Source organism: Hemisphaericaspora subhashii, assembly GCF_019202705.1.
Source record: "Hemisphaericaspora subhashii strain CBS 10753 chromosome Unknown scaffold36, whole genome shotgun sequence".
Classification (NCBI taxonomy): domain Eukaryota; kingdom Fungi; phylum Ascomycota; class Pichiomycetes; order Serinales; family Debaryomycetaceae; genus Hemisphaericaspora; species Hemisphaericaspora subhashii.
Window position 1 is genome coordinate 31,066 of NW_026057380.1, and position 24,876 is coordinate 55,941.

General features: G+C 35.7%; 7 protein-coding genes across 7 annotated transcripts; 5 read left to right on the forward strand and 2 right to left on the reverse strand. All coding sequences in view use genetic code 12, as the record gives it.

Annotated features, from left to right (window-relative positions):
* Positions 1 to 1,362: 1,362 nt before the first annotated feature.
* TOS1 (Tos1p) lies at positions 1,363 to 2,682 on the reverse strand (the record flags this gene model as incomplete). Its single annotated transcript, XM_049408929.1, has 1 exon — positions 1,363 to 2,682. The coding sequence occupies one exon, from the start codon at positions 2,680 to 2,682 to the stop codon at positions 1,363 to 1,365; it is 1,320 nt and encodes a 439-aa protein (XP_049261784.1).
* Positions 2,683 to 5,144: 2,462 nt separating this feature from the next.
* J8A68_004921 (DEAH-box ATP-dependent RNA helicase) lies at positions 5,145 to 7,442 on the forward strand (the record flags this gene model as incomplete). The annotated part of the gene is made up of 1 exon (XM_049408930.1): positions 5,145 to 7,442. One exon carries the CDS (start codon positions 5,145 to 5,147, stop codon positions 7,440 to 7,442), a length of 2,298 nt encoding a protein of 765 aa, XP_049261785.1.
* A 203-nt stretch (positions 7,443 to 7,645) lies between these two features.
* FOX3 (Fox3p) lies at positions 7,646 to 8,872 on the reverse strand (the record flags this gene model as incomplete). The annotated part of the gene is made up of 1 exon (XM_049408932.1): positions 7,646 to 8,872. The coding sequence occupies one exon, from the start codon at positions 8,870 to 8,872 to the stop codon at positions 7,646 to 7,648; it is 1,227 nt and encodes a 408-aa protein (XP_049261786.1).
* A 2,042-nt stretch (positions 8,873 to 10,914) lies between these two features.
* Positions 10,915 to 14,202, forward strand: J8A68_004923 (uncharacterized protein; the record flags this gene model as incomplete). The annotated part of the gene is made up of 1 exon (XM_049408933.1): positions 10,915 to 14,202. One exon carries the CDS (start codon positions 10,915 to 10,917, stop codon positions 14,200 to 14,202), a length of 3,288 nt encoding a protein of 1,095 aa, XP_049261787.1.
* Positions 14,203 to 15,209: 1,007 nt separating this feature from the next.
* On the forward strand, positions 15,210 to 16,289 carry PPH21 (phosphoprotein phosphatase 2A catalytic subunit; the record flags this gene model as incomplete). Its single annotated transcript, XM_049408934.1, has 1 exon — positions 15,210 to 16,289. The coding sequence occupies one exon, from the start codon at positions 15,210 to 15,212 to the stop codon at positions 16,287 to 16,289; it is 1,080 nt and encodes a 359-aa protein (XP_049261788.1).
* A 4,501-nt stretch (positions 16,290 to 20,790) lies between these two features.
* J8A68_004925 (uncharacterized protein) lies at positions 20,791 to 21,960 on the forward strand (the record flags this gene model as incomplete). The annotated part of the gene is made up of 1 exon (XM_049408935.1): positions 20,791 to 21,960. One exon carries the CDS (start codon positions 20,791 to 20,793, stop codon positions 21,958 to 21,960), a length of 1,170 nt encoding a protein of 389 aa, XP_049261789.1.
* Positions 21,961 to 22,833: 873 nt separating this feature from the next.
* TFP1 (H(+)-transporting V1 sector ATPase subunit A) lies at positions 22,834 to 24,755 on the forward strand (the record flags this gene model as incomplete). The annotated part of the gene is made up of 2 exons (XM_049408936.1): positions 22,834 to 22,836; positions 22,902 to 24,755. 2 exons carry the CDS (start codon positions 22,834 to 22,836, stop codon positions 24,753 to 24,755), a joined length of 1,857 nt encoding a protein of 618 aa, XP_049261790.1.
* Between the last annotated feature and the right edge of the window lie 121 nt (positions 24,756 to 24,876).

Here is a 24,876-nt window from a genome sequence, read left to right on the forward strand (position 1 = left end):
TGAAATGTGTGGATATTTGATAAAACACGTAATCTTTGTTGGTTCTATTAGTTTTGAAAAGAATGAAAGAAAAGATAGTCGTATGAATAGTATCAAGGCGTTTTCTAATTAGCCAAATTTAGTTTAAAGTGGTATTTTAGTTTTTTTTAAGATAATTAAGCAAATAATGAAACGGTGAAAGTGAAAGTGTTAAATACAAATCAATTTTTGTATTGAAAAAAGTGGAAGATTTTTTTGGCCTTTGTTTTTAAATTTTATTGTTTATTGTTTAATTCTCCAACTACTCGGTTAAATCACAAATCTCATGAAGTTTTCTTTTTTGATCTTACAAAAGTAACTAACGTAGTGTTGGATATCTGTATCATTATTACAAGAGCCGTAGTCAACATGGAATACTATCAATCCATAAGAAGGTAGTTCCAATTATGTTCTTACTAATCAACAAAGATCATCTTCGATCCAATTATTGAAGCCCCTTCTTAAACAATGGTTGGAAGATTGCGTAGATTTCAATACACGACCCTAGTTATAACGAACAGAAAAAGTAATCTTGTGTATTCCAACATATGTGGCTAGTAAATATAAATTCTCTCTAAAATGGAGAGACTAGAAAATTGAATCGGTATCTCGAACTGACCTCGGATGCTATCAACACGTCGCGTAAGAGATTTGCAATAGGAGGAAACAAGCAAAAAAAATAATGTAAAGTTCCCCTGACTAGACAATGGAAGGTCAGGAATGAGATTTGTTTCAAAATCTGTATTGTATTCCCCTACTCCCCAGTGTTTTAAGTTGTATGAGGGTTTAAAACAATCAATGATCATTTTTGAAACTTAAGGGTCCTCCAAAATGAAATTCTCAAATAGTGTTCCTTAGCTATTTTCTAAAGTTGCTTTTTTTTCGGCAGTAATTAAATTATTTTCGGCTAAACATTTTTACGTGTCCGCGTAATTAATGCATTAAAAAATATTCTTTGCATTTTGGATAATCTTACAAAAACTATTGTACAGTATAATTAATCGTCTGTAAATTATAATTACTTTCAAGGTCGAGACGTTAATGATGGCTATGTGTAGTCGATTATTCTGGAACGTATACAATGTATCTGAAATTATTTCAGATAGTTTGCATACAACATTCAAATTAGAAATTGTTGCATCAAATACACATTTCTCTACAGCATAATTAACTCTCCTTTAATTCGCAAAATTTTATTAACTTATATTCTAAACACAAACCTAAATATACAAAAGAATCTTTTTATAAACAGAAACTTATTAACCGAAAATGTCAACCATTCAAAAAAGAAAGAAAAAAAATGTGTGACGATGAATGTATGCAAAAGTAATATCTCTAACCTCCTTAATAACCAAGGGTAGCAATAGAACCTTGTTGTTGTAACCAACCATTAACGGTATCTTGACTCAAAGAACCACCAAAGGTAACACTATCATCAACTTGTACAATATGTACTTCGGTACCACTGAAAATAACAGCAGCCTTCATAGAACCAGAAGTTGGACGGACGAAATAATCTTGAGATCCACCACCACCGGTATTAGTTCCATCAGCACCTTGACCATCATGTAAATGAGAAATCAATTTATTAGAACCAGTGGATAAGATTTCGAATAAATCTAATTCACCACATCCAGTCTTCCAACATGAACAACTAGCATCACCATATTGCAAAGTTCTTGGAATCTTAGCATTTAATAACCAAACAGCAGGCATATCAGCATTCAATCCAGAAGCACTAGGGTCACTTGGCATTTGGAATTCAAAAATGAAAATCTTACTATCTCCACCAAAACCATGTTGAGCAACAGTACCTGGACGGTAGAATCCACATCCGTCATCATTTCCACATGGAGAACCGGACATAATGACATATTCGGAATTAGAACCAACAGTAACATCACCTAAAGCAACTGGAGATGAGGCACCACCGGAATTATCTGAATTAGCATAAGAAAGGGAGTTTCCGAAACCTGCAGACCAAACACCAGATCCAGAACCACCGAAATAGTTTAAGAAAACACAGTTGTCGGCACTTCCTGGAGTATAGTAAGAAGATCTAGTCCAAGCGCCACCAGCAACAGCAGAAGGTTCAGCAGAAGCTTGAGAAGTAGTGGTTGGGGCAGATTGAGTGGAGATTGATGGTTGCTGGAATCCTTCTAATGAAGAAAGTTGATTATTGTCGGGTAAAGTGGTGGATAATTCATCTGCAACAGTAGATGTCTGAGTGGCTGGTGCTGAGATGGTATTTCCTTGACCATCAACAATGACAGTTTCGGTGACTGCGACAATCTCAACTGCTCTCTTATGTCTATGATGGACATGTTTGGTGTTACATTCTGGTTCTTCTTCTCTCTTTTGGTTTTGAGGAGATGGGTAGTAGACACCAAACTGTAATAATTTCAATGGACCTCTGATATGAACGGATAATTCTTCATCAAGAGGGGACAAGTTACCACTGAAGGAATATGGTTGTTGTCCACAAGTACCGGTAGATTCATCCATACTTATGACATCTTGATAAGTACCGGAATAACCTAAACCTTCGTAGATGACTTTTGTGGTTGGGGAACAGTAATAGTTACCTGCTTCAACTGAACATGCAGCTTGTACTGATACAAGGGATGATAAAATTGCTAGTAAAGCGGTAGTTGAGAATTTCATTGTAGTAGTTTAATATGTGGTTGTTCTCTCTACTGAGTTTTTAAACGGGTATAAATATAAAAAAGGAGTGACGAATAAGTTGGATATATAGTTGAATTTGAAAGAACTCGTGTTAAAAGAGTGATTAACAAGTTTGTTGCTTCTTAGTGGGAAATAGACACAAATTTATAAAAAGAGCAACAAGAAGAAGGGAAAGGGAGAAAAGTTTTTCGAAAGGAGAGAGTTTCTCGAGGTTTTTATTATTTTGATTTTTTGCGTCTAATAATGTTTTCAATTTGTTTTAGTGTTAAAAAATAATATTTTTTTGATGTGTGTTTGTTTACATTTTGAAAAAAAAATTTCTTCGATTAATATTTTTTTTCCCTTTCAAGAGTTTAATTTATTCTAAGCCCTCGGATTTGATATGATTTTGTATGTGCTGCTCACGTGTTTACAGCAATTTTTTTCCCGACTCTTCTTAAGCCCATTTTTTTTCTTGACACGCATGCCACGACGAAACACGGTTTGTTTTTTTGCTGGTTATACATTGTACTTTACTGGTTATTTCCTGATTTGGATTCGCAACCAGAAAAAATATTGACAGCTGCTGCAGTTTGGTGTGCAACCAGATTTGACGAGTAATTGTCCCAGTTAGTTACTTCGTACGAATAGCCCCTAACAAATCATATGATTTGCCATGTTACATAAAGTCAGTAACCCTCTTACATTGATGATCTTTCTTTTTCTTTTTAGATTAAATTTCATATTAATATGATGACCTGTAAAGTGTCTACCATGTGATGTGTAGTTTCACTAAGAAAAAATTGTATAGTGAAATTTTGATTTAGTTCTATGGTTCTCGGTTAAGTTTAACACACATTCTCAATGAGCACCCAGAAAATCGCATTGCAACTGCTACTACAGCGTTGTATGTTTTCCGGTTCACGTGCGGGACTCAGGCGATCCTGTGTTTGTAATTATACCCTACGCATAGTACTACCGCTGCTCCCACCCAAAATGGTCACTCAGAACCCCATTTGAGATAATTATAGCGTGATCTGGCGGAGTACCACCTGAAAATAAATGTGTTTGATAATTTTTTGGTTGCAAGGCTTGTGCAACCAGCAAATGTTTGAATCATTACTTTCTTCATCGCCCTGTTCTAGAACATTATAAATTGGTCTTCCGATCTACATTGTAGCATTGATGCATCGGTCTTGGCCAAAGCCATCGTTTTTGATAGAAAGAAAAAATGACGTAGTTGTCGTATGGTAGCACAAAAATCGTTTGATAATTTAATTTAAAAGTTGAAAAAATCACAAAGACTAGCGATAATTTAATTAGTTTTCCTAATACGGTCATCTGACACAGTACAAAATCTAGAACCAAACGGTTGAATAGATCTCTACTCCGCTTGCTTGTCAACTGTTGGTATGGCCTTACAACCAAGAAACTCTGGAGCTTGCAAGCAACTATAATCTCAACTGCAATAGAAGAAAAAAATGGCTTTCATTTCTTTTTTCATCGTAGAAGCTGGTTCATGTCTCTTCAGTCTGGAGATCAGCAGCAGTCTTGGCACCTTAAAGGAAAACTCCAATTTGGACCTCTATTAAGCCTTTCATCTTACTCATATACTTTGTGTTAAAATGTATCAATTATTTAGTACTGGTGCATAACCGTTATTAGACCAATTTAATTTTGTGCATATAATAAAAAAGAAACAACAAATAATGAACTAAATTAATTGCCTATTAATTAACCACAAAAAAATAAATTAATTTCTTTAACAATACTAAATTAATTCGTTGATAATATTCGAAACATCGCTAATCTTTTCTACTACCCAAGCTATATTCTATTCTATTAGTAATTAAGTTAAATAATAATCTAGGAACTGAACCTAGCTTTTCGTTTTTGGGGAAGGTTTGATTTCCGGTTTTCTTTGATTTTGTACTATAGGTTTGATTTACAGGTTATTCTTATTTCTTTTTCAAGAGCAACCTAATAGCTTAGCAATCTAGTTAATATCACAAATTGGTTATTTGTAGCTCATGGCATCACTTAAAACAATGGCCATTTGGTTGATCAGAATTGCAACATTTCTTTTTTGTTAAGAAATTTCTGCAACAAACCAAAAAAAAAATTTCACAACCAAACGTTTGTGTGGCCGGAGGGGAATAGTCAATTTTTCCTGGCAACAAAGGCATAAGATACTAAAATGTTGAGTATTCATTGGGTGCCCCTCTGGGATTGTTTTTAAAAGATAGGTTATACGTGGTTGACACGCAGAATCCCATTCAGTCCCGGAAGCACGTGATATTGTCACGTGATTTTATCCTCGTGACTTTTCCCACGTGATTTTTGAATTTTATTTTTTTATGGTTCATTTTTTTCTTGCGATGGGGGGGCATTGAAAAATTAAGTAGATAAAGAAGAAATCAAAAAGTCATCAAACCATTGACACCATAAGAACTACAACAATTATGAGTGAAGACGAAGAAATAAGATCAGCCAAGAGACAGAAGGTTCTCGATTCAGAAGCTGAAAGAGTCGCAGAAGCTGCCGAAGAATCCCTTCGTAAACATCCCCATGGTGACCGTGATCAACCATTAGTTCATCATGATGCTGGAGAATTTCTGGGATTAAAACGTCATGAAACCACATCTGAACAAGCTGAAAAATTGGAAAACGGTCCAATTAATCCATTTACTGGGAATCAATTGGGTCAGAAATATTTTGATATTTTGAAAGTAAGACGTGATTTACCTGTTCATGCTCAACGTGCCGAATTCTTGAAGATATTCCATAGTTCACAAATTATGGTATTTGTTGGGGAAACAGGGTCCGGTAAGACTACTCAAATCCCTCAGTTTGTGTTATATGATGAAATGCCTCATTTGACTGGGATGCAAGTTGCATGTACGCAACCTAGAAGAGTTGCTGCCATGTCTGTGGCTGCGAGAGTGGCAGATGAAATGGATGTTAGTTTAGGTGAAGAAGTTGGTTATTCTATTAGATTTGAAAATAAGACATCTAATAAGACGATTTTGAAATATATGACTGATGGTATGTTGTTAAGAGAAGCAATGGAAGATCATGATTTAACAAGATATTCATGTATTATCCTAGATGAAGCGCATGAAAGAACATTAGCAACCGATATTTTAATGGGCCTCCTCAAGCAAGTTTGTTTAAGAAGACCAGATTTAAAAATCATCATCATGTCTGCAACATTAGATGCCGAAAAGTTTCAAAAATATTTCCATAATGCTCCATTATTAGCCGTTCCAGGACGTACATTCCCCGTCGAGATCTACTACACTCCCGAATTCCAACGTGATTACCTCGACGCCGCCATTCGTACCGTCTTACAAATCCACGCCACAGAAGATCAAGGAGATATCCTTCTTTTCTTAACCGGTGAAGAAGAAATCGAAGATGCTTGTCGAAAAATCTCCCTTGAAGGTGATGAATTAATTCGTGATCAAAATTGTGGTCCATTGAAAGTATATCCCTTATATGGATCCCTTCCACCCCATCAACAACAACGAATCTTCGAACCCGCCCCTATCAACCCCAGCACCAAACCATACGCTAGACCAGGTCGTAAAGTTATCGTATCCACAAACATCGCCGAAACATCCCTTACGATCGATGGGATAGTCTATGTCGTCGACCCCGGTTTCTCGAAACAAAAAGTCTATAATCCAAGAGTTAGAGTCGAATCATTATTAGTCTCCCCTATTTCAAAAGCATCAGCACAACAACGTGCCGGTAGAGCAGGTCGTACGAGACCAGGGAAATGTTTTAGGTTATATACTGAAGAAGCCTTCCATAAAGAATTAATCCAACAATCTTATCCGGAAATCCTTAGGTCAAATCTTGCATCTACTGTATTAGAATTAAAAAAATTGGGAATTGATGATTTGGTACATTTCGATTTCATGGATCCTCCTGCTCCAGAAACCATGATGAGAGCATTAGAAGAATTGAATTATCTCCAATGTCTTTCCGATGAGGGGGAGCTTACCGCTTTAGGGAGATTGGCTTCTCATTTCCCCTTGGATCCGATGTTGGCTGTGATGTTGATTGGATCACCGGCGTTTGGATGTTCAGAAGAGATATTGACGATTGTGGCAATGTTGAGTGTTGCGAATGTGTTTGTTCGTCCTGCTAGTGCGAGAAAGAGGGCCGATGAGGCAAAATTGTCATTTGCTCATCCTGAGGGAGATCATTTAACTTTGATAAATGTGTATGAGAGTTTTATGACTGCTAGTGATAAAGGTGGTGTTCATCAATGGTGTAGAGATAATTTCCTTTCTTATAGATCGTTAACTAGTGCTAAGAATGTTAGGTCTCAATTGAGGAGAATTATGGAAAGGTATGATTTGGAATTAGTTTCAAAATATGGTGAGATTGGTGAGGGAGTATATTGGGATAATATTAAGAAAGCCCTTGTTGGTGGGTTCTTTATGCAAGTGGGGAAGAAAAAGCTGGGAACTGGAAAGACTTATTTAACTGTTAAAGATAATCAAGAGGTTTTGATTCATCCTTCTACTGTTGTTTCTAAAGAAGGTGAATGGATGATTTATAATGAATTTGTGTTGACTTCTAAGAATTATATTAGAACTGTCACTACTATTAAACCGGATTGGTTGGTAGAGTATGCACCAAAGTATTATAATCTTGATCATTTCTCTAAAGGGGATGTTAAATTGAGTTTGGAAAGAATTATTGAAAGAGTGGAAGCTTCGAAGAAGTTTGATTCAAAGAAGAAGTAAGCATTTCTTATTTTATACTGTATATTATTATAATAGAACTATCCTTTGAAGTTCGTCTACCGCATCTGTAATTCCCAACAAGTACAAAGTATATAAGGCATATTATCCACTACTTTGCGGGGCAAATTTACACGTAAAAAGGAAATGTATCAATAAATAACAAATATCATATTGATTCTCTACTACTATATAAGTCAACTAACCTATTCTCTAACAATAATAGAAGCAGCACCCATACCAGTACCAATACACATAGAAGTCAAACCAAATTGACCTGGTTTCATTAATCTCAAAATAGTAGCATATTGTCTAGCCCCAGTACAACCCAAAGGATGACCCAAAGCAATAGCCCCACCGTTAATATTGACCTTTTCTCTTGGGATTTTACAAGATTGGATAGAATAAAGACATTGTCCCGCAAATGCCTCATTGATTTCATAAACATCTACATCTTCAACTGATAATCCGGTTGTTTTTAAGACTTTTGGAATAGCGACGGCTGGACCAATACCCATAATTTCAGGTGGGACACCAGCGACTGAACAGCAGATATATTTGGCCAATGAGGTGTAACCATGTTGTTCGGCAAAGGAACGTTTCATTAATAAGACCAATGCTGCACCATCTGTGACTTGGGAAGAATTACCAGCGTGAGAAACACCATCTTTCTTGAAGGCAGGTTTGATCTTGGCGAGTTTTTCCTTGGTAACACCGGGACGAATACCTTCATCGGTATCAACAGTAACGAGTTTTTCTACTGGTGGTTTTTCTTCTTCTTCTTCAACATCGTCGTCATCTTCCTCAACTTGGAAAACTTGGATAGGTAAGATTTCATCTTTGAATTTACCTTCACGTTGAGCACGTTCTGCTCTTTGATAAGATTCAGCGGCAAATTCATCTTGAGCTTCTCTTGGGATATTAAATTGAGAACAGACATTTTCATTAGTTATACCCATTGAAGTACTATTCCTAACAAATTCAGGATGATTCACTAAAGATTCATCAATTTTTGGAATAGCTCCAGGACCATAATTTTTAGACATTGATTCAACACCACCAGCTAATCCACATTCAATTTCACCACACTTGATACGGTTAGCAACAGAACTGATAGACATTAAACCAGAAGAACATTGTCTATTGACGGCAATGAATGGGACAGTATATGGAACACCAGCAGTCATTAAAGCACCTCTATGTTCGAAATCTCCGGCTCTTTTGTTTAAGACATTACCAATGGCAGCATCTTGTAATAAATTGACATCAATACCGGTTTTTTTAATAAATTCGGCTGTGAGTTGTTTTAAGATGAAATCTGAACCAACATCTTTCATTGCCCCTTTACCACCTTTAGTTAAAGCGGTTCTATAAGCTGCGACGATAACAACGTCATCTGGGTTCTTTTGTAAGTATTGTTGTTTAGCTGACATTCTGAAGTGAATCTGATTGGTTTCTATGGGAAAGGGATGATAAAAGATAAAAAGTTAAAAGTTGTAATTAAAAAAAATCTGGGGTGGGGGAAAGTATTTATAATAAATCTTTCTTTTACCATATGAAAAATAACGGAAAAATTTCATGGAGAAAATAAAGAAACTGCAAATGGAATAAAAACTAGAATGGGAACTCAGAAATATCCGAGGATGCGAAGATGAATGCTTTATATCTTTCATTTAAGAGACTTATTTAACAATTTATACATATGCTCGTAGAGTAACCTGTAATGTACCTTGTGTATCTTCTAGATTAACAAATCTTATATTGAAGTAATTACATATCTAAGTACCAATGGGCCACTCTTTTTTATTGACTGCTAAAATTAATGACCGAGGTGAGTACAGGATCGCGGAGTTAAATTTATTTTTTTTGGTGACAAATTTATTAATCCGCTTGTGAAAAATTAAGGTTAATCACATGACCCACCATTGTAGTTATTCTGGGGTAAAGAAACTTAGTTACAATTATTAAATTATGCATTATTATTCGGATATTTCAACGGTTAAATATACTCTATTCCACCTTTCACTTTCAGAAATTGGACCGAGAGATAATACTAGGTGGAGACAATGCTACCGCGGGTAATTTTATCTATAGCTGAACGATAACGATGAACGTAAGATGGCCGGACATGATCCAGTTTTTGGTAATCTGATTCAATAGTGAGTAGTCATCTAAGCATAAGTTAGGAGGTGGACAAAGGTGGAAGAGAATAGTAACTAATCAGAGTTTTATTATCATCCAAAAATATTTCTGGCTGTAAAAGTATTCTTCAAAAAATGTTGACAAAATTTTGATAAAATAATCAACCATACAAAAATATATTTCGTAATCCGATATACAAATATACCAAATAGATCCCTACTTTCTCAGTACCAAATTCTTCAACTTAGAAAAGTCTAACTTGGGTTTTTAAATTTGTGCTGTGTTTGAAAAGAAAGTGAAATGCAATTAGCACCAAAATTGAAGCTGCAAAATTTCAATCACGTGAGTACCCCATTGTTATCACGTGCCACAGGATCGCCCCGCAAAATAGTCGGAAACCATAATTTGCAACCGCCTCTGTTTGTTAAACCATCTAGAAAAGGGAGAATTATTCTGAACTCGATCTATACTTATTAACTCCATTATTCAAGGATTCTGATAGAATATTTGAGAAAGTTATAAAGGTCAAACGAGGGCTCATGAATTGTAGGAGAAGGGTTGTCCCAAGAGGCGGGGGAGGGAATTTTTTTTACCTTCTTGATTGGCCAATCTCCGGCACCGCTTTTCCTCAATCTCCATTATCAGATTAACGATTTTGTCATCTTTTCATTTCAAAAGATACACTTCCGATACTCTAGAAGTGAATGACATATGTCAAGGGTTCACAAAATGTGTCATCGACTAAATAAATTATTTTCTGGTTGCTTTTTTTGTTCTCTGCCTTGCGGTTTTTCAGGTACCCCCAATTAGCCACAGACAAATTCAAAGGATGACCAAGAGGACTCCTGTCGACCATAGGCTTAACACAAAACACAACTATGTATGCAACTAAACAAAGAGAATAAAGAATATTCTACAATTCCGCTCATTGTTTTCAGATCTCCGAATTCAATTTATATCTGATAACAATGAACCCAACAGACTAAAGACAAAGAAGTAAAATTTTTTTTCATTAAGTGTCAATAATTATCCTGTCGTACATTCGACACACATTTTCTTTCTTTCCTTTGTCTTCTACTTGTACCTAATTAATAATTGTCTCGTCGACGCACCTCCTTTTCTTATTGGCTATTTTTAGTTCATAGACTTTGATTGACCGTCTTAAGTATAAACCTTCTGTAGAAGGAAAACCCTGTCAAAAAATTAGAATTTGATTTGACGTTCCCCCACGGATCCCCCACTATTTTTCCCTTTCTTTTACAAATTATAATTAAGAAGTCATTACTCATCTGATCAAGACAGGTTCCGCCCCCCCTAAGACAGATCATCGCATATGTATAATCCATATATACCAGAAAACACACAGGGTGATGGGACCTCAGCATCCTCATCAGTGTCATTCCCAACACCACCAAATAATATCGATACCACTACCACCACATCCACCACCTCCAATCAAAATCAACCAGAATCCATCATCAGCAACTTCTTCACCAACACAAACAACCCCAACGCCCCTACCACCAGAATAACCAACAAACACATCTCCAGTTCCACCCATCCTTTTTCGTCCGCCCACATCAAAAAGAAGAAACAAAACCGTAAAACCAATATTCGTGCCTGTGATGCCTGCGCAATACGAAAAGTCAAATGTGAATCCACTCGACCATGTAGTCATTGTGTATCGAATCATCTAAATTGTACTCAGTTACGAGAAAGGAAGAAATCAGGACCGAAAACCCTACATAAGAAAACATTGGATTCTATCAATAGTTTAAGTGAAGTGATTGAGAAGAATACTTTTCCAAGTTCCAGTCGTCCGTCGTTGCTGAAATCGTCATCGACGAATACCGTGTTGTATTCAAAAGAGGTAAGTGCTCCATATGAGGACATGAGTCATGGTGGAGATGGGGGAAGTAGTTCTAATGATAGTACTCCTTCAGTTTCAACTGCTGCTTATATGTCGAATGTTTCATCTTCAATAACTACTCCGCCAGTTGTATCAACAGCAATGGGACCGGGACCGGTTATGTCGGCATCAGCGTCGGCACCTATTCCGATGACATCGTCAGTTTCAGCTCCTTTACCGGGAAGATATAATACGCGTCCTATGCCCCAACAACAACATCAACAATTACGACAATTAGCACCACCGCCACCTCAAAGTAGTGATGTTGTGCAACAGGATTATATCGTGACTCCATATAATTTAATTGAGAATTTGAATTTGATAGGTGAAGAACCATCGATTTATGAATTGGTTAAACCTTTGACTATTCCATCATTGATGTTGGATTATCGAAAATTAGTTGATTTCTTAATATCAAACTATCCGAATATGACATCCGCGAATAAGGATATCCCCAATCCATTCCATCTGGAAATCAACCTTATAGATCATCATGATGATTCATTATATTTATCGAACTTATTAATAATCCTTACCTTAAATCAAATCGTGGCCGAGGTGTTAATCAAACTCAAAAAACAAAAATTCAGACTGTTTATCTCCTATCTGAAGAAAAAACTCATGTTTCGACAATTCAAAACCTTCAAAAACCTCTGTCATTTCAAAATCCTCGAAATATTCTCCCTTATAGAAAAGAACTTCATCGTACCCCCCGTCGTCCCTCAACATCAACTCAAATCCCCCACCATCGCCACCTCAACAACTTCCTCAAATAGCAATAATGCCGTGAACACAAGTGCAGCCTATCAATTCCCCCACCTCCTCCAATATCAAATCTACTACAATCTTTCCCTCACCTGTCTCCATCTTTGCACATACTACCACATCCTAAACCTAACCAACACCCTCAATATGACCAACAACAAGGGCCAGAAATTGAATTATGGGAACGAAGCGCAAGAACACCAGAAGATAATCTATATGAATCGGGCAATTACTTATTTCAGACTCATAAATGTCAATCGAAATTATAGTAGTGGAAACACTCATAATGAGGATGAAGAACGGGTTAGGGAATTATATATCACCTTGTTCACTTTTGAAAGATATTGGATTTGTTTTAGTTCACATAATTATAATTTAAACTATGTTCGGAATAATGATGTTATTCTCCAATTGGATGATTCTAAGAGAAGAGGTGGAGTGGTTGCGAATGGTGGAAACGGGGGTGGCGGCTTTTTGTATAGGTTGATGAAGGTTGCAGAACTGATTATTGAACCGATTTGTAATGGATCTAATTTTAATGTGTTATTAGAATATAATGATGAGTTTCTGATGAATTTGGAGAATTTCACTCAGATTAGAGGTGAGATTGAAACTGCGATACAAGGAATTGAAATGGAACATATTGAAACGGTCGTGAAGAATATTTTGTTGTTTAAGGTGTTATTAATCTATCCATTATCATTCCAGGAATCAAAGGCGGTCTTGTTGGAGATTATAATGGCATTGAATGAAGCATTGGAAGTGGGTGATTGTGATGTATTCAAGGTGCAAATGTCCAATTATCAATTATTACAACCTATGTTACATATGTTAAAGATTGCATTAGAAATGAAACTGGTTGAAACAACTACAAAAATGTTTCCAGAGGGGAATAATAGTCAACAAGATCAAGAAATATTGATTAGATATAGTGATAATTTACTCAAACATTTCCCATTCTTTAATAATATCAATAAATTAATCCGAGCACATAAGATTTTGAATAATTGGTTCCTTAATTTAAGTGAATATAGAAGAAGAGAAAGTGAAAGACAAGAACAAGAGGCCCAACAACAACAACAACAAGTGAAACAGGAACCACATGACCAAGGCATGTCGATGAGAATGGTATCTCCCCCCCCGCCACCAGCACCTCCTCAACATGTTCCCCACCATCAACAGCATCCAATGCATCAATTCACCAACATGACTCCACACGGAAACGCAGCCTCTCCTCCATTCATGCAACAACAACTACAGCCACCTCCTCTGAGTGGACCACCAACTGGTCCACCGACAATCAGGTCCGATATGTTCGATTTAGACATTTCATATCTCTTGAAGGATTTCCATGGATCAAATGTCGATGAATCAGGAGGATTTATGTCAAATAATAGTAGTACCAATACCAATAACTCCGGACATAATTATAGTCCAGAATATGAGACCTATCAACAACAGCAACCACCTCATCGACCTGAAGACGAAGAAGACGATGAATACGAGGAAGAAGAAGAAGATGATGGGATATTTACGATTGTGCCTAGACAACAACATGGAAATTCGTTAGCTGCTGCAGTACTGACTGACCAAGGGGAGCAGGCAAAGAGAGAAGAAGAAGGGAAGTCGTATACTGGATATACACCGAATGAGAGCAGTGGAGCAGGAGTTGGTGTTGGAGGAGGTGGGAATAATTTTGGTAATTCGATGAGTAATTTGACTATGTTGGGTATTAGCGCAAGTACTAAGAATTTCTTCAATTTGTTGACTACTACACCTGGGGCGAATAATAATAGTAGTGGGAATAATAATAATAATTTTGACGATACAAGTGGAGCTGGAGGAGTCAATGGAGGAGCCAATGGTGGTGGAGGGGGAGGTAGTGGAGGGAGTTTTCTTCGATTATTTCCATTTAATAATATTGAGAGTTCTAGTAGAGATGAATGAAAGATGTGTGTTGTAAGTTTATACAAATTGCATAGTAAGTATTTAAAAGATAAAATAATTTATTTATGAATATTAATTGGGTAAAGTAATTTAATAGTAACCCAAGTCATGTGCCGTCATACCTCTTTGGTAGCGTTTCCTGTAATACATTGTAGTACTGGTTATTGTTACGTATATTCTATTGACTATAATAATAAAGTAATAGCCAATAAATCAATTAACCGGGTTCTGTAATAACTTCTAAAATGATAATAATCAGTTCATTTAAATACTTAATACGAATAGTTTCTTTAAGAAAGATAGAATATAAATAAATAATCGAATATTAATCGATAATTTTACACCATACACTATTCCTCTTAAAAAAACAATATATTCGTATTATTTATCTAAAGAATCTGATTAGGGTGCCGGAAATTAATACGGAGAACTTGTTAATCATCAATTGAGTGTTTAGCTACTATAGTTTTATAACTACCAGTGCTACAAACAGGACAGTAATGGAATGAAAATGTGGTGTTGACTAGTTGAAATTTTTACAACCACCAGAAAAAAATAAGGGCTCTAAGAAAAATCAGAAATTGAATGATGTCGTCGTTGATGAAGAATTTTAAGTTTTTCCTCCTGTTGTAAGTAATTAATAAATTAATTAATTAAACGGAGAACCAGAAAACTTTCCAACGAACGAACGAAAAAAAAAAAAAAACTGTAAAGTGAGTGAGAAATCATTCAACCAAAAAAACAAAAACAACCACCCAGCAATCGAATTGAAATTGAAAGAGAGACTGAGTGGTGTGTACTTTTTACATTTAATTAATTAAACAACTTAATTAAAAACTATATATACACACATTTTATAGGTTAGCATTCATTTTATTACCATTATCATCTATCTATCAATAAATTGATTAATACACTACCAATTACAACTGCCAATTACAAAACACAGACTACATTTTGTTCACCCTCCCCATACCTTTCACATATAACACAGACTTAATTTTATCATGGACTTAGATACAGACGTACCAATGGAAGATGTTGAAGATTTAAAACAAGATACCACCACCAACAAGACAACAACACCAACATCAATCACTGACAAATTAACAAATGCATCTACAACTACAACTGCTACTGGTGATAATAAAAGATCACAATTAAATTTATCAACAGTAAATCAATTAGATGAATGGATTGATAAATTATCTAAATGTGAACCACTTGCAGAATCAGATGTTAAGAAATTATGTGATATGGCAATTGAAGTATTACAATTTGAAGAAAATGTTCAACCAGTTCAAGTACCAGTAACAATATGTGGTGATGTTCATGGTCAATTTCATGATTTAATGGAATTATTTAAAATTGGTGGTCCATGTCCTGATACAAATTATTTATTCATGGGTGATTATGTGGATAGAGGGTATTATTCAGTTGAAACTGTTTCCTATTTAGTTTGTATGAAGGTTAGATATCCTAATCGTATAACAATCTTACGAGGCAATCATGAATCAAGACAAATTACTCAAGTTTATGGATTTTATGATGAATGTTTAAGAAAATATGGTTCTGCAACCGTTTGGAAATTATTTACTGATTTATTTGATTATTTCCCCATTACTGCATTAGTTGACAACAAAGTATTTTGTTTACATGGTGGATTATCACCCATGATTGAAACAATTGATCAAGTTCGTGAATTAAATAGAATCCAAGAAGTTCCTCATGAAGGTCCCATGTGTGATTTATTATGGTCAGATCCTGATGATAGAGGTGGTTGGGGTATTTCCCCCAGAGGAGCCGGGTTCACATTTGGTCAAGATATATCGGAACAATTCAATCATACTAATGATTTAAGTCTTATTGCAAGAGCCCATCAATTGGTAATGGAAGGTTTTAGTTGGAGTCATCAAGAATCTGTGGTTACAATATTTTCGGCTCCTAATTATTGTTATAGATGTGGTAATCAAGCAGCAATTATGGAAGTTGATGAACAACATAATAGACAATTTTTACAATATGATCCATCGGTAAGGCCAGGTGAACCTACTGTTACTAGGAAAACTCCTGATTATTTCTTATAGTGCCCGAAGGGCACTCCTTCTCCGAAGGGCACTCCTTCCCCGAAGGGGCATATACTCCCCGAAGGGGAGATGATACGTTGGTTTTGTTATATTTCTTACTCCCCGAAGGGATATATTTCTCCCGAAGGGGATTTTGAATAAGTTGGTTTTATATTTCATACTCCCCGTAGGGGAGTATATTTCTCCCGAAGGGGGTTTTGAAATAGGTTGGTTTTATATTTAATACTCCCCTACGGGGAGTATACTTCCCCCCCCTACCGGGGAGTATACTTTCCCCCCTACTGGGGGAGTATTATATTCATAATATCTCTTTTCATACTCCCTCCCCACCCATTGGATCAGAATTGTTTTTTTTTTGTTTCATGTTATATTGCAATTATTATTATTATTTTGTTTTTGTTTTGGTTAACGATTTTTTTTTTACAACACATATCATGCCTCCTTTTCCATTCCGTTTATTTGCTTTCCCATTCTTCTTTTTATTGTTATTATTATTTTGATGGTTAATGTTTATTTTTGAGAGTTTTTCATGAAAGTTTTGTTTCTTCTTTTATTATATACATAGTTTACATAATCGTCTTTTTAGTAGTGTTTTATATTTTTTTAAAGTACATTTTATAAGTAATACTTGTGTGGGTATGTGTAGATGGATTCCTCCCCAGGGGGGGTATACTTACTGATTAAATGTTTGTTTCATTTTATTTACTACTTTTTTAGTCAATCAAATAAATGCTGCCAAAGCAACATTTCTTTCAATAAAATCAATACTGAAATTGCGAAGGAAATGTCATTGATATGATGGTTACCGTTTCATTGAGTATCATTTAGAAGAATACTTCTACATCCCCCTTTTCCCAGTTTAAAAGAGATCCAATTGCCAGTTTCACTAGTTGCTATGTTGTCTCCGGTTTTTGGCAACCAAATTTGCCATTATGAGTCAAGATAGTTTTGATAAAGAAAACCACCCAACATACAGGAACGATGGTCCAAGAAAGATCTTGTAAGATCCAAGTTCCAGAAGTTCTCATATCTGGATAGATTCAAGTGGAAACATTAAACAAGAGTCTTTGGATTGAAATTATTGCCGTGCTTCATTATATTCGTTATCCTCCGCAATTCCTTCATTAAACAAATCAAGATCTAATTTAAGGAGTGACGACTTTATATCAGTTCTTCAATTAGTCGAAAGAGAGTAGATGAATTACCGAAGATCCTTTTTGCTAGGTAGCTGGGATAATGGACCCATGGTCATCAAAAATAGGGGGGTTTCGGGGGGTTAAACAAGAACTTCCAATGTGGCGGAATCCAGATTACTCTTTAGCCTTGCTTGATTATGAACCACATGGTAAAGAGAATAAAGATCAAATAATTTCTGTTAGAGTATTGTAATAATTTCAAAGAATAATAAACTATTATACAAACATCTGGCCTTAAGAGCAACCACATCGTACCAATACCCAAGGCAACTACATAGAGCAAATAGCAAAACAGTATTCATCTTCTTTATTATATCAAAATAAACATACTTGGGACACCCACCCAATGTTAAGGCAAGTGAGTTTCCTATCCTAGAAAAGCCATCCAATATAACCTATATTAGATGGCTAAATGAGACTCCCAAGCCACCCGATGTCTAGATCAATCCAATCATTCTTCCATTTAAATCAGATAAAACACCCAGCATACAAACTTACCATTGCCCAGGTGATGAACCATTAAACGAAAATGTTTGGGTTAAAATTATTAATGCCATGCATCTCATATTAATTTATTCACCCGTAATTCCTCCAAATATCATTTAATATAAGTTCTACTTTAAAGAGTGATGAATTTATGTCGGACGCCAGTCGGTCGAAAGAGAGTAGATTGCCGAAGGTCCTTTTTGCTGGTTAATTGGGATGTCGGACCTACAGTCATCAAAAGTAGGGGTTTTTAAGAATCAAGAACTTCCAAAGTGCGGGAATCTACACTGTTCTAGCCTTGCTTGATTATGAACTATATGAAGAATAAAGATCAATGTCGGTAAGAGTATTATAACAATTACTACAAAGAGAGCTAAGCTACTACAAACATGAGAACTCAAAGGTAACCTCGAGACACCCATGTCAATGCAAGTGTATTTCGCATTCTAGCAAAACCATCCAATATCATCTAAGGATTGACCTGAAAATGAACCACAGCTCATCCAAAGTCTAGATTAAACCAATCCTTCTTCCATTTAAATCAGATAACACATCTAGCATACAAAACTAGCCATTACCCAGCTAGTTAGCCAGGCTTTTTTTTTTAACAAGAAATGGTTAAAATTATTTGTTATACACAATCATATACACTACTATAAAGAGCTGGTCAATTCATAAGATTTTTTTTTTTTTGTTTCTCAACGAGTAACACTCGTTGAAGGGGGAAATGCATTTACGCACGAGTTAACAGTGTGGGACTCGACCAATTGGTAATACCCACTAAAACCCCCTTAAGATAAGATCCATCAAACAAACTAACCGGTGGTCAAGCGGCCAATTCAGAATGAATGGAAATTTTAACTCATTAGAATCCATCATTTAAAACTAACCATTACCCCAACTGGTGCCGGGTGGTTAATTTCAGAATGAATGGAAACTTTAATCCCCCAGATGACCAACTTGGATTAGGTAAAACCTTCTTCCCTTGAAATCAGATAAAAACTCATTCAAACATGCTAGCGACTAGAAACCTGGCTAATTCAGTATGAAAGGATTAGATCGATCCTTGGAAATCCAGTCAAACCCTCTCCAAATTGGATCATCAACAACTCTTCATTTTGGAAATCTAGCAATGGATGAATAGCAAAAACCTAGGAATGGATAAATGATAAAAGCCAACTAATTAATAATCAACACAAACCAACCAATGAACTGAACAACAAAAATGAACCAATGAACTGAATAACAAAACACACACAATGAATGAATAAAAAAACCAACCCATGAACTGAAATAACAAAAACCAACGAAAGAAATGAATAACAAAAACGAACCAATGAATGAACACCAAAAAATACCAATGAATAAAAATCAAGAATGGATGGAAACTTTAATTCCCCAAATGACCAACTTGGTTTAAGTACAACCTTCTTCCCTCGAAGTCAGATGAAAACTCATTCAAACATGCTAGCGACTAAAACCTGGCTAATTCAGTATGAAAGGATTAGATCGATTCTTGGAAATCCAGTCATACCCTCTCCAAATTGGATCATCACCAACTCTTTATTTTGGAAATCTTGCAATGGATGAACAACAAAAACGAACCAATGAACTGAACCAATGAACTGAATAGCAAAAGCGTACTAATAAACTGAACCAATGAACTGAATAACAAAACCAATGAACTGAATAACAAAAGCGTACTAATAAACGGAACCAATGAACTGAATAACAAAACCAATGAACTGAATAACAAAAGCGTACTAATAAACGGAACCAATGAACTGAATAACAAAACCAATGAACTGAATAACAAAAGCGTACTAATAAACGGAACCAATGAACTGAATAACAAAACCAATGAACTGAACAAAAAACCAACCAATGAACTGAACACCAAAAACCTAGCAATGGATGAATAGCAAAAATCAAGAATGAAATGGAAACTTTAGTTCCCCAGATGACCAACTTGGATTAAGTACAACCTTCTTCCCTTGAATTCAGATGAAAACTCATTCAAACATGCTAGCGACTAAAACCTGGCTAATTCAGTATGAAAGGATTACACCGATCCTCGGAAATCCAGTCATACTCTCTCCAAATTGGAACATTACCAACTCTTGATTTTGGAAATCTAGCAATGAATGAATAGGAAAATCCAAGTAATGAATGAATACCAAAAACTTAGCAATGAAATGACTAGCAAACCCGCAGCCTTTTGTGGAAATAGGACTTTTATAATCTTGATAGGAAGGACGCTTCATACTTAACTTCAGTGCCTCATCAGTGGCATGGTTTATTGAAAATGTAGTAGTATTATTGAAGTATTGATCGATCGATGATGGAAGAAGCTCTAATTTTATCTCTTTGTGGAAATAGGACTTTTAAACTCTTGATAGGAAGGACGCTTCTTACCTAACTTCACTGCTGTACGGGTGACATGATTTATGGAAATTGTAGTAGTATTATTGAATTATTGATAGATCAATAGTGGAAGAAGCTCTAATTTTATCTCTTTGTGGAAAGTAAAGAAGAAAAGAAGAATAAATGAAAGTTTACAATTCTAATTTTTTTTTGCAATCTGGCGACTAGTTTAGTTTGCTGCAAATTTTCTTTGTCACAATAAACACAAAAAAAAACTCCTGAATGTCACAAATAAATGTCGTCGCGACACTCACCATACAAAATAAAATCTAACCAACCAGAAGCAACAATTTTGTAATTTTTCACTCTAACCAGACAGACAGTCAGAAAAATAAAATCATCCAAAATCTTTATACAACAATATCCATTAACCAACCACGGGAAACCACCAAAAAATGTTAAGAACCACCACATCTAAACAAGTAGCAAGGGGTGTCACCAGATCAATTAGGACTGTCTATACTTCTGTCTTGGAACAAGATATCAACATCACCAAGAATGGTAAGGTAAATATCTCAGTAGGTCCAGGTGGTCGTTCTTCCAGAAATGGATATGTTGCCACTGTCTTTGGTGCTACTGGGTTCTTAGGTCGTTATGTTACATCAAAATTGGCCAGACATGGAACCATCACCATGGTTCCTTTCCGTGATGCTGAAAAGAAGAAATTTTTAAAAGTAACCGGTGATTTAGGTGTAGTTAATTTTGTTGAAATTGATGCCCGTAATTTACAATCAATTCAAGATTCAGTTGCTCATTCAGACATTGTTATTAATTGTATTGGGACCGATTATAGTACCAAAAACTTCTCGATGGCTGATATCAACATTGGTCTTGCCGAACGTATCACTCAAGCCGTTAAGGATGCAAATGTCCCTAGATATATCCATGTTTCATCCTATAATGCCAACCCTCGTTCCGAATCAGTTTTTTATGCCACCAAGGGGATAGGTGAAGAAGTTGTCCGTAATGTTCTTCCTTCAACCACTATTGTTAGACCTTCACAAATGTATGGCCGTGAAGATAGACTTTTGAATTATTTAGGTCCAAAGATTAAAATGTGGACTCCAAATCGTAATGCCAAACTTATTCGTCCTGTACATGTCTTGGATGTTGCTAAAGCTATTGAACATATTGCATTTGATGACAGTACCGCGGGCCAAACTTATGAACTTTATGGACCTCAAGAACTTTCATATAGAGAAATTAGACAAATGATTCATGGCATAACTGAAGATTACACCCAAGCTGGTCCAATCCCTTATGAATTTGGTGATTATGAATTGCCATTACCTTTCTTGAAGTTTATAGCTGATTTGAAGTGGAAATATACTTATTTCAAAACCACCAATAGTGACCAGATTCAAAGACATTTGATTGATCAAGTGGTTGATCCAAATGCAAAGACTTTTAAGGATTTAGGATTGAAAGACGAGGATTTGACCGTATTGGCAGATGTCTTGTTTACTTATGCTAAGGATTGGAGACATCCTTTGATTGCTCAACGAGGAGCTCCAAGTTCAAAGGAAATTGAAAGATTAAGAGAAATTGAACATTTTACTCATTAATAATGCCTTTTTAAATTGTTTTTTATTTATTCGTTTTCATCTTAACGATGGTTTGTTGCATATTATTCTTTTTTTGATAGTTTTTAAAGTTTGTAAAATAAAAAAGAAATTGGTTTCTTTCAATTTGTCATATAATCCCAGGACAGTGGATTCAATTGTATCAAGTTCTCTATTTAGTTCCCAAGTTGGCACTTATTCTTAAATCAGGGGTGCTATTTCTCGAATTGTTAGTCATTGTGTATCATCTCTCAGAGACTAATATCAAGCCGAGGGTATTGTGGATTCAAAGTGCATAAGATTTGTAAACGAGGAGTGAGACACATAGTCAACAGTAAGCAAACGAACCTTACTCCACACTGTTCAACTACATGGAACTATAGGGTAGACAATATAAAATAAATGAAAAATCTCATTTGGATCATCTTTGCAAGAAGCATGTGCATTGCCTTAAGCATGCTTTTTCAAATATAACTCTGATACTAGGAATAACTCCAGAGCTCTAGCCTCTGTCGTAAAAACGTATATATTGCAGGTACTGTAAAAGGAATTGACAACCATGACAATTGAATGAGATCAATTACCATCTAAATACTAAATAATTTGATAAAAGAAGTCCATCCGTTAAGAACAAGAAGATAAATATCAACATTTTTTGCAACACTCCTTATAGTACAAGGATGCTACCAAGTGTAGAATATCCGGGTAACTCTTACTGTTTTTTCCCTCCCCTTTTAAGAAAAGGTCGCAGTGTTGAAAACGGAAGAATGAGGAAATTCAAGGGAAACGTTTTCCATATTGAAATTTCTGATAAGAAACAATCTTTAACAACCAACCAAACAACTACGAGTTATATATATATATACTTATATCACAATGGTATGTCTCATCAAACATCAATTGCACACTCACCCAATTGAATTGATTACTAACCCTCTTTTTAGGCTGGTGCATTAGAAAACGCAAGAAAGGAAATCAAACGTCTTTCAATCAATGATGACGATGACGAATCACAATATGGACAAATCTACTCAGTTTCTGGTCCTGTCGTCGTTGCAGAAAATATGATTGGATGTGCGATGTACGAATTAGTTAAAGTCGGTCACGACAATTTAGTTGGGGAAGTTATTCGTATCAATGCCGATAAGGCTACTATTCAAGTTTATGAAGAAACTGCAGGTGTCACCATTGGAGACCCGGTATTAAGAACTGGGAAACCATTGTCAGTGGAATTGGGTCCAGGGTTGATGGAAACGATTTATGATGGGATTCAAAGACCTTTAAAGGCAATTAAAGAACAAAGTCAATCGATTTATATTCCTAGAGGGATTGATGTTCCTGCTTTATCAAGAAGTGTGAATTATGATTTTAATCCTGCAAAATTGAAAGTTGGTGATCATATCACTGGTGGGGATATCTTTGGGTCTATTTATGAAAATTCATTATTGGATGATCATAAGATTTTATTACCCCCAAGAGCAAGAGGTACAATTGTTTCCATTGCGGAAGCGGGATCATATAATGTAGATGATACCGTTTTGGAAGTTGAATTCGATGGTAAGAAACATAGTTATTCTATGATGCATACTTGGCCAGTCAGAGTTCCTCGTCCAGTAGCTGAAAAATTAACTGCCGATTATCCATTATTAACCGGACAAAGAGTGTTGGATTCCTTATTCCCATGTGTTCAAGGTGGTACTACCTGTATCCCAGGGGCTTTTGGTTGTGGTAAGACTGTTATTTCCCAATCCTTATCCAAATTCTCTAATTCAGATGTTATTATCTATGTCGGTTGTGGTGAACGTGGTAATGAAATGGCCGAAGTCTTAATGGAATTCCCAGAATTGTTTACTGAAATCTCAGGTAGAAAGGAACCAATCATGAAGAGAACTACTTTAGTCGCCAATACTTCCAATATGCCTGTCGCTGCTCGTGAAGCTTCTATTTATACTGGTATTACGTTAGCAGAATATTTCCGAGACCAAGGTAAGAATGTTTCTATGATTGCTGATTCTTCTTCTCGTTGGGCTGAAGCATTGAGAGAAATTTCCGGTAGATTGGGTGAAATGCCTGCTGATCAAGGTTTCCCTGCTTATTTGGGTGCCAAATTAGCTTCTTTCTATGAAAGAGCCGGAAAATCGATTGCATTGGGTTCACCAGAAAGAGTTGGGTCTGTTTCTATCGTTGCTGCTGTTTCTCCAGCTGGTGGTGATTTCTCGGATCCAGTTACGACTTCCACCTTAGGTATTACTCAAGTTTTCTGGGGTTTAGATAAAAAATTAGCACAAAGAAAACATTTCCCAAGTATTAACACCAGTGTGTCATACTCCAAATATAATAATGTTTTAAGTAAATATTATGATTCTAATTATCCTGAATTTCCTGCATTAAGAGATAAAATTAGAGAAATCTTATCCAATGCCGAAGAATTAGAACAAGTTGTTCAATTAGTCGGGAAATCAGCATTATCTGATTCCGATAAGATTACTTTAGATGTTGCTACTTTGATCAAGGAAGATTTCTTACAACAAAATGGTTATTCAAGTTATGATGCTTTCTGTCCTATTTGGAAAACTTTTGATATGATGAGAGCATTTATTTCTTACTATGATGAAGCTCAAAAAGCAGTTTCTAATGGTGCTCAGTGGTCAAAATTGGCAGAAGCTACTAGTGATGTCAAACATGCCGTTTCTTCAGCTAAGTTCTTTGAACCATCTAGAGGTCAAGCTGAAGGTGAAAAGGAATTCAGTGGATTGTTGACTACTATCTCTGAAAGATTTGCCGAAGCTTCCGAATAGATTCATAAATAAACACCTACACATTAACGTTTTGTCATATCATTCTTCAATTTTTTATAGTTTACTTTTATTGATCTTTTACATATCTTATATAATAAAAACAAAGAACATTATTCTGTCT